This window comes from Melanaphis sacchari, unplaced genomic scaffold, assembly GCF_002803265.2.
Source record: "Melanaphis sacchari strain LSU unplaced genomic scaffold, SCAv2.0 Contig61_pilon_pilon, whole genome shotgun sequence".
NCBI classification, from domain to species: Eukaryota; Metazoa; Arthropoda; class Insecta; order Hemiptera; family Aphididae; genus Melanaphis; species Melanaphis sacchari.
Window position 1 is genome coordinate 1,469,262 of NW_020271437.1, and position 10,875 is coordinate 1,480,136.

General features: G+C 28.9%; 1 protein-coding gene across 1 annotated transcript; it reads right to left on the bottom strand.

The window, feature by feature from the left end:
* Window positions 1–6,147: 6,147 nt before the first annotated feature.
* Window positions 6,148–7,036, bottom strand: LOC112600187. Its single transcript, XM_025347357.1, has 4 exons — window positions 6,830–7,036; window positions 6,690–6,746; window positions 6,555–6,608; window positions 6,148–6,488 (listed from the first exon to the last, which is right to left on the bottom strand). The coding sequence occupies exons 1-4, from the start codon at window positions 6,939–6,941 to the stop codon at window positions 6,232–6,234; spliced, it is 480 nt and encodes a 159-aa protein (XP_025203142.1). The 5' UTR covers window positions 6,942–7,036; the 3' UTR covers window positions 6,148–6,231.
* Window positions 7,037–10,875: the final 3,839 nt, after the last annotated feature.

The window sequence follows — 10,875 nt, forward strand, 5'->3', positions numbered from 1 at the left end:
AGTAATAATTTTGCTCGTCGCCGCCGTAATGATGACGACAATAATGCCTTTAGGGGAGGGCTGCCGAGTAAGAGGTGTGTATAGCGTGGTGGGGGTTTTGATATTATTATCACGAAAGAGCCGCCCCGGGGACGCCGCCGCCATCGCGAATCGTGACGTAATCAATATACGCGCACAGTGGCGGCGGCGGCGCATTGCGTGTCTGCCAGCAGATAGAAGCACGAGCTTAGCTGCTGCACAACGCCAAAGCATAATGTAGTATACAAACATAATATATTACAATTTAAACTTATAATATATTATTTACCTATACAATCTATTATATACGGCAATTTTTTCAGATTTTATACGAGACTGTATATGCATGTAAATGTAATTGATTTTAATTTAATTTTAGTCCAATAGTGAATAAAGGATCCAATATTTGCAATATAGTATAAAGTACACATTGTACCCAGGTACTCTGTATAGTGTATTGTGTAAAACGATAGGTGTGCCCCATTTGGTGGAAGTGTGGTGGTGGTGGCAAAGGGGGATTTGTTTTAATTGTATCTATGTACGGGCGCGTACCCGCGACTGATCGACGACAATACGTCCGACAAACGAGATTGCAACATACATAGATTATAAAAATACAATTGCGCACTATGCCACTATAATATTGTAGTATAAAAACGTAGTGGGCGAAAAGCTTCGTGGATATTTATTTATCACGATCTCCGCTAAAAAAGAAAACCACTATATAGTATACAGGATATACACGCAGTAGGATATTTATAGTCTTGTCGGTATTTATTATAATTTGTAGCGTGTGCGGATCTATTAAACAGGTAGGGTCTAACCCGATCCTCAATCGCTCGAATGATTTTAAGACGATTTTTGAAATATAAAGTAGGTTTTTTTTATTGTATAGCTATATTATAATCATTTTGAGGTCTCTAATAAAAGCATTCATCGTTCGTACACACGCGAAAATAATTATGGATACGTGAACCGCAATAACCGCATGAAACTATATGTTATAATTAGCGGCAATAAGGGGATAAGGGCATTCGAATTTTCTAAAATTAATTTAAATTTAATGCCACTATAATATTATATTTATATTATACTTGTTGTAAAATAAACGAAGATGCTATTCTTTAGACGTTTTTGTACAATTTTTACGATGAAAACTGTACGTGATTAACACGTGTACCTATAATATAATATAATACTTAGAGATATAGTCACGTTTTTTTTTTTTTTAATGAAGGGTGTTTTAAATTTATATTTAAATGCAACATATGAAGGCTTTACTCACCCTTGCTGTTGTAGTTGCCAATTTTAATATTAATAATTTTAAGTGACAAGTATTAAATTATAGAACCAAATAATAATTGTATATTTTATAGAAATCTAAATCATAAAAAGTACTTAAACATACATTTTTTGCGTAAATACGGCCAATGAAGCGTGTTTTAATATCTAAATCACTTCGCTAGCTGATCCATTGAGACATTAAATCTACCTATATAATGTTATACATATTTATTGTATATGCTAAACTCAGTTCAAAAGTATATATTTATTATAATATAATTGGGTATACGTATATCGCATACACACACACACACACACATACATACATACATATATATATATATATTTATGTATATTGTATGTATGGTGGCTAGACACTCGACGATGCGCGGTTAACACCAGATCGTTGTTCCCGCCAAAACAACCGGAAATAATATGCATGCGTAAAACGACACGTGTGTGTACGTCTGCATGTCAGCATATGTGTGTGTATGTAATAATAAGGTACATGCATTATTATAATATACAGCGTACGCGCGTAAATCGGTGGCGCTAACCTGCGGACACGGTCAGGGATACATCGCACACTATATACGTATATAGTGCATATTGTACATAATATGTATATATATATACGTATGAGAGTGTGTATACAGTTGCCCGGCGGGTGGTGCACGAACCTTATGAAAAATTCATGAATTATGCAAAACAACCGCTTCCGAGTGAGAGGATTGCCGCCACCACTACGACTAAACAGCCGCAAGTGGCGGTACTTTTCTTTCATATATATATGTATACTTAAATACTTTGCATGTAATGTATCGAAATAATGATAAAAAAAAAAAAAAAACTATCGACAGACAACACGTCGTCGTATCGACGGATCTATAATACCGCTGCTACAAGGTATACCCTACACCCAAACTAACACCTATATAAACAATAAAATTATAATTTATACATAAACCAAATATGTTTAGGTGTTTATTGTATTCTGATATAGATGACGACGACATTCTAAAATATCACCACGTACTATTATCCCTAACATTTTGCCGATTTGCGTCGTAACGTTTTGTTAAGGCTTTAAAAAAAAAAACCCGTAGTTAAAACAAATTGTACATAGAAACACACGCGTGTATTTCGAACGTATAATATTTTATAAAGTCTTATAATATTCGAGTTCTAAATGTACGATTCGATTTAATCCTAACCCTTCGTTGAAATGTAACTGTATTTTTGTTCTTAACGTGTATAAAATACTTTCCGAATAGAGGTGGAGGAGGTACTTGAAATCGATTAGCAACGCACGCACGACGACCGCCCCTTCCTTTCCCCATGCGTGATATACAGCGTCGTGGTAGGTCTCTTCAGCAATTCGTGTGCGTATATAATATTATAGTGTGTATCTATGTATATATATATTGTATGCATGTTGAGATATTTGCATTTTTTAGTCTGATCGCCGACATCGACGTATAAAACGACACCTACACACAGAGGCGGCGCTTTAGGTGACGATCGAGACAGAAAACTTATAATCTTGATTGCTACAAGTATAGATATTTGATATAGATTACTATCGCGAATCGATATGATACGTAATTATTTTTAAAATTCGTTTATGTATATTAATTTTATTATACGTAGTATAGCCATTTTGTATGTTATTATATTATAATATATTCTGCAAATATTTAAGTATATGGTTTATAATATATATTATGTATATACAATAATTAAAAAGATGTATTTTTGGGCATATATCAATAATTGCACCGAAATGACTTTTTACTTGTAAGAAATCTATGAATTGCGCGGCATATTAACTCCGCTAAATTTTTTTACATATTCATTCCGCTGGCTATCAATCCTCTGAATATTTGTAAATTATTTACAAAGTAAGAATAAAAATTATGAAATAAAAAAAAAATATATAACAACAATTTTTGATGATTATTTAAATAAAAAAATTGATAGATTAACTTATGTAAAACTGGCATCAAACCACTATTTAAAAAAATAAATCAACTTAAAATTTGTACTTAATTGTTTTTTTTTCATAATATGCATACTTGTGTTATAATTTTCGTTGTAGACAACAATAAATTATTTATTGAAATGTTTTTATTTATTGTAACCTGTATTGTTAATTAAAAAATATACTTTATATAACCAACATAAACAAATATTCGGCGAAATCAATATAGACAAAATACCGGACGGAATCGATAGCCGGCGAAATTGATATTAAAACGACGGAATCGATAAAACCCTGTACTTTTAACTACTTTTATGTTAGGGTGTTTTTTCAGTCAAACGTAATTTTAAATTATGACTCATGTATTTTATATTTTATACTAGTAAAGATTAAAAATTCAATAAAATAAAAGTATATTATACATAATATGTATAAATGAGATCAAATATGAGATTTTGTAAATTGTTATTGATCAACATTCTCCAATACAAGGTCACAAAGATAACTAAGAATTATTTGACGTTGTTAAATTTTACGAGAACACGCGTAGCTTAAACTTTTTTATAATATTTTTACCGCACGTATAATCGCATATTATATATAATATATATAACGCTATAGCTACATAGTACATATACTATAAACACATAAAAAATGTTTTTTTTCTTTTAAAAGACAAAAATATAGCTTGTAAAAAAAACGGAATAAAGATATTTACTTCATATGTGATTAGCTAATATAAGCTGCAATTTATACCGTTTACCTAATAATATCTTTAACGTTTCATGATTAAATGTTTTCTTGTAAGTTCATAATGGTTTTAATTAATATATATAAACAACAGTTAAGCATTACTGATGTTATATCTTATATTATCGATTATTTTTAGCGAATTATCTTGGACGTACAACGTTGGAAATTAATATTATAAATATTATAATATTATATACATTGATCAATTCATACACTACTGGAATTATCATTCATCAACGTGATTTATATGCGTAACCGCCTCTACTCGACGAGACTTTTTGTTAAAGACCATTTTTTACTTTTATTTATTATTTTTTCGTCATCGTAATTTTTGTTATTTTGTTATATAGCATACAGAAGCATCCAACAGTCTATTTTCATAATTCTTCATTTTTATTAATGACTTTAAAAAGTGCCAGGCATCTAAGACAAGATTGGGTTCCACCTCTATCCGAACCGATGTAATGACAGTAATGTCAGTAATTACACGTAGATATTAATAAACCAACCGGAGGTAATTAATTTCGGGTTGAAATACCCACAATGGCTTAATGTACACCTCTGGCGATTTCTAGTATACCTGTAGCTGCACGAGTTTCATTAGAAACGTCTTATTTTAGTTATGAATTTTAGTCCGATAATTCACATTTCTGAAACTGTTTACTCTTGTTAATAACAACATACATAATATTATGTGTATTATACTAATAATGTTATTCGATATTTGCTATTATCACTTATAGACAGTTTAAAATATTTATATATATATATATTTTTTTTTTTTTGTTTATAAGTTTTCATTTTTGTTCAATTTGTTACGAAAAGAACAATAAGAACAATTTATGGTACAACAAGCTAAAATAAAATAAAAATAAAGACAGATTAGACATATTGTAGAGGCTTCCTTCGGAGATACTATGACATGGGCATACATTTAATTAGGCAGCAGGTCACGACAACACTGTTTTTTGAGCACTACTGCCTTTTGAGTATTTTGATTGGGTTTCTTACTTTCCTGGGATAGAAGCAAATGATAGGCCATTTAAAATATAAATCAAATATTTCAATGGTACTAAGGTAAAGAAAATTAATCTAACGACTAAGTTTGAACGTTAAAAAATCCGTGTATTTGGTACATTAATTTTGTTTTTAATGCTTATTAATAATTTAATTGATATTGATTTTATATTAAATGAAAAATGAAGACTGAAGTATTGAATTTAAGACATCTATCATAATTTCTTGTGACACTGTCATATTATAAACACTATATAATTTGACTGGTTGTCTCATTTATTTAATTCATACACATTACGTCAAACGCTCATTTTTGTAAATACCTACCTATACAATATTATATACCTAAGTATTATAGACATATAATACGACAGCGCTCTATATAAAATATGCTTATCGATCGTAACATATTGCGTACATACTGTAGGTACCTATATACAGTTATTAGAACTGAATCCCTGGAACATGCTGATGACGGCACTGCGCATTATAGTCGAGTATATATAATACATATATATATATATTAAATACACAATAGCTGATAACGTCGCAAAAACTTTCTCGTCATCGACGCTGTAGTTAACACGTTGACCGCCATGAGATCTTATATGAGATCTCATCAAAATTGTCCTGACCGCCACAGCTGGTTTTGTAGGTTTACTAAAAAAAATTTAAGGAAAAAAAATTGTCTGATTTCATTCAAAATTTGTACCTATATTTAAAATTGTTCTGTTTAAATGTTCCTTTTGGTTTAACTTAATTATAAACTGAGATCTCAAATTAAATCTCATGGCCGTAGGATGTCACTACTATAAAAATTAATGTTTTGACCATTACCGTGAGATCTCAATCTAAATCTCACTTTGAATAAGTACTTCAATTGAGGTTAAATCTACTCAACTAAACTTAAATCTGAAATAGGTATTTATTTATTGCATCAAATACATTATTTGAGTTATAAAGGAATTATATAAAAACAATGTGCATTTAATTTATGTTGCCTTTATTCATATAAATTGCATAATTATAACAAAACATTTATATGATAACAATATAGTTATATGAAAAACAAAACTTTTAACTTTTTATGATGAATAGTAACATTATATATAAAAACAATTGGGAGACTAAGAAAACTTAAGTAATAAGAATGATAATAACAAACAATAACAGTGTATTTAATATTTTAAAACATAATAAAAAATAATTAGATCAAAATCACAGAAAAATTTATAAACTAAGCCGTGCATTAGTACATCAAATAAGTCAGGATTTATACCTGAGTTTGCAATATCAGGGTTGAACATAAAATCATCAACAACATTATCATCAACTCTCCACTGACGATCATTAGTATGAATACTTGGGCTTCCTTGTCCACGAGCAATTGGTGTAAAATCACCATCAGTTGATGCACTTATATGAGATACCATGTCTAAATAAAAAATTTAATTAAACATTTTTTTTTCTTACAATAACACGAATATTAATAATTCATTACCAAAATCTGGATCATTTCCATCACTGTGAATTTCACTGACTCCGGATAATTCAACTTTTAAAATTATAAAATACAAATGAATAATTAATATGAATAACTGAATAATAAATATTATAAAAAAAAATATTAAAATACCATCTGATGCCACTATATTCACATGTCTGCCATTATTTTGTGTACTAGAAGTAGTACCTATTAAATTCAATACATTTAAAAATTATAATATGTAACTTTGATCAACGTAAAATCATTATATTGTAGGTAAAATAACTTACTTGTAGACATGACTTCAACATTATTATCCCAATCGGGATCATCATCAGAGTCGTCAACAGAACTATAATCAAAAGATGATTCTAGCATCTCGCTTATACTTTTAGAATTCATAATTCAGTAATTATGTATGTCAGTTTAATAACAAATTACAAAAAACGTAACATAATCGTTAACTGTTAACTTAAAGTTAAAAACGCGTATTAACATTTATTTAATTTTTCATAAGGTGAATAATCAGTTAGAACAATATCAAACAAGACATTATCACTGATTTTAAAATATTGATAAAAAAAAAACTAAAAATGCTATTGGCGAGCTACAAACACCAGCTGAAAGTGGCAACACTGTAGATTTAGAATCCGTTGATAAAGTACTGATTATTGAGACCTAGAACGATATCTTATTGACGGGAAATTCCTATATGTGAGATTTCATATAAGATCTCACTACCAACTTTTAGTAATTTGTTGAGATTTCTAATTAGATCTCATAGCAAAAATAAGTAACATGGTGAAAACCCCGTGGCGGTCAACGTGTTAAGCGACATGACAAATAAAAACGTGTATTTTTTCTTACGGTTTTTTATTTCAATTCGTACAAATGAAAAATGTTAAAAAACAATATTCAAACGGCGCGATGAAACTTTGTTGCTCCCGGGTTTTCTTTTTTTTTTTTTTTATTTTAACGAAGGGGAAAAGTTAGATACACATAAATGGCGGAGAAGATAGACAAAAATGAATAATAATAAAAATGACAAAAAAATTTTCCGGTAAGTTTTTTTTATCCTTGAGCATAATTGAGGAAACGTTGTGGTGTCCCATATAAGAAAATAATATCCATAGCTATTGTTGGTAAGTATTGATCGAGTTTCAGAAAAAAAAAAATAAAAATAATAATAACACCTTCTTTGCCACTATTACTACAATACATTGTGTGTATTTTTATCATTGACGTTTTATCTTTGAATTTTTTTACGATGTAAATAATAATACACATAAAATATGTATACTAAATAATTCTAAAAACGAGTGTTAACATTTTAAAAGTAAAAATAAATACAATATGTATTTTACAAAATCCTTTAAGGCTTAAAATATGAATACTTTATTAAGTTATACATTTTTTGTAGCAAGGCATTACATCATACACATTACACATACATACTGTATACATGGTATTGTGTCTTTTTTGTGTTATACATAATTTATTTGAAATATTCATTTGCAAGTGCATGATCGAATTTTAAATACGTTCTACTTTCTTGTAACAATGAAAAAGCGTGACTCTCTCTTAATAAATGTACCGTATTATATAGGTATAGTAGATACAATATTTAAAACAATATGTGTATACCTATAATATTCTATAGTAGCTCTTTTAATTATGTAATATAATTCTATAATAGTTTTTCATATTTCAACTAAGTGGTAATTATAGTTCACAGTTTAATTAAATTATTAAGTTTACTGAAGCAAATTTGTATCAGTATCGTATTATTAAAAATTAGTAAACTAATTTGCATAAATGGTTATTATTTTATTACGGTAACTATACTATCATTTATAAATTATTTTGCTATTTAAATATCATTAATATAAAAATAATTCAAAGTTTAAAAATATTTAAAAAAATAATATCAACTTGTTTGCTTTTAAATTGATATATTTATTCTTTATAAAACCTTGAATTATCGACCAAGTATTGGAATCCTAAACTTTAATATTACGCTCCACATTAGTCATTATAAATATTAATTTTTGAATATGATTATATATTAAATATTCACTTACACTGTTTACAGTGCTTTTTACTTAGGTATTAATTAATATGATTATTATTACAATATTAATTATATTTATGAAATATAATATATATATATATATATATATATAGGTACAAGGAGCAAAAAAAATAATTCATTTAACCTCGTATTTAACTTTCAAAAATTTGAAAATGATCAAACCATATATTATTTAATTAATTCAATAATATATTAATGTTGCATATAAAAAACTTTTTGGTAATAATTATATACGCTAAATGTTATAAAATCAAATCACGTAGTATTATTTTAACAGCTTATCCACTTTAAAATTGTACATTACTACATTTTTAAATATATCTACTTATATTGTAAATAAACAAAACAATATCATATCATAAAGTATGTGAACATGTATCCACATCTAGATCAATTATTATCACCGACTGTAATATAGCTATACCACAAGCAAAGATTTTATAAGTAAGTAGTTATGTTATATTTTTTAAGTTCAGGTGATTAAAACAGAATAATTATGTATACTATTTTAATTAGTATAGGTATATACCTAATTAATAATATAAATATAGTTCTAGATTTAGAATTAGTAAGTCACCAATACGATACAAAAAAATAATGATATATGATATCTAACATCTACAAGTATATATTTATAAATATGTGAATAGACGGCACAAAAAAATCAATGAAAGTACATCATATTACATAATAAATTATGTAACAAATCCATCTTATATACATAATATTATCATATTTGTCTAGACTTAAATAACTTTTCTTCTCATTTAATATCTATGTATACTCATATTATATAGATATTATTATACTGCAGCACCGATTGAATAAAAATAGAACACATAATTAATTAACTATAGATGCTTGCATCCATACTGTTTATTTCACCATATTACATTATTATTCACTACATACTAGTAATTTCCAACGTAAGGTACCTTTTATAAACAAAATCTGCGATACTATTTATTTTATACTAGTTCATATACCTATATATATATTTATAATAACCGCAATACCATATATATATATATATATATTGCAGTTGTATAGTAAATGTATATATAGACAAAGCAGCGTGGCAATGCGTCGGTGGTGGCGGTGGTCACGGGGTTGGCGTCGCCACCACTGCGCGAGGGGTAATTAATTTAAGCAAATTATCGCGCGCTCAACCACCGCCCGCCAAACCCCGACCCGGGAGCTGCGCGATCCCTGTCTCCCATCGCCACCAGTGTAAACAAGGAAGCCAACGCAGGACCCCTCCGAGCGCACGCGCGCTCTTATTCTGCACCCACACACACGTACACTACCACTGCCGCCACCACCTTCTCCTCATTCTCCTCCTTATCCGCACCAACATTCCGTGCGCGTCCCTTTGTGTTTATACCATCATCCGCCTCCCCTCTCACGTGTTACCCACCCGCTAGACCAATGGGCGAACGGGGTACGCACCGACCGGGATTTTGATCATCGGCCGAGATGTATGCATATTCATGAGGCCACTCCTCCCGACGTCGTCCTTGTCGTCGTCGTCGTCGTCGTCGAAAACATCGACGACGGCCGGGCGGAGGAGCTTTAGCCGTGTTGTATATAATAGTGGTTCGTAAACTAGTGTTACTCGACCATCCAATATGACTACGTTTACATTCATACGATATTATTAATTTATTAATGTGGTATGTAACTATGGAGATCTCTACATATATTATAATGTTTCGGTGAAAAATGTATAGATTAACTAGGTTCAAATATTTTTATAACTAAGAATCTAAAAATACTATCAGAAAAAAAATCTGATCTGGTAATTTGAGTCACTTAATTAATACGTTTAATCTAGAATACAGAGATGTAAATTGAATATTATTCATAATAATAATTAATTGTTCATTTAAGATTAATTATTTTATGTTTTATTATATTGTTAGTGTCTTTCTTAGATTTTGATTTTATCATATTTTAATTACTGTATTTAATAACGTTCAACTACCAACATTAAGCATTGTGCCTGAAAGAGATAAATATTTATTTTAATCATTTAATATGCCGTATCATATATAATGTGATATATGTATGTATATACAAATATATAAATTATATGATATCATTTTAATTGTTATAATTAACATTTTTAAAAACAAAATATATTTTATAGTTGTAGAAAATAGGAATAGGTACATTGTATAAATTCACATTATAGACAAATGGGTGAAATAGTATATCACATACGAGTGTAAAACTAAATTTTTA

Coding starts and splice junctions, on each gene's coding strand:
- LOC112600187 (XM_025347357.1), bottom strand. CDS start 6,941: ATGAATTCTAAAAGTATAAGCGAGATGCTAGAATCATCTTTTGATTAT. Junction 6,747..6,829: donor TGTTGAAGTCATGTCTACAA/GTAAGTTATTTT, acceptor TGAATTTAATAG/GTACTACTTCTAGTACACAA. Junction 6,609..6,689: donor GAATATAGTGGCATCAGATG/GTATTTTAATAT, acceptor TAATTTTAAAAG/TTGAATTATCCGGAGTCAGT.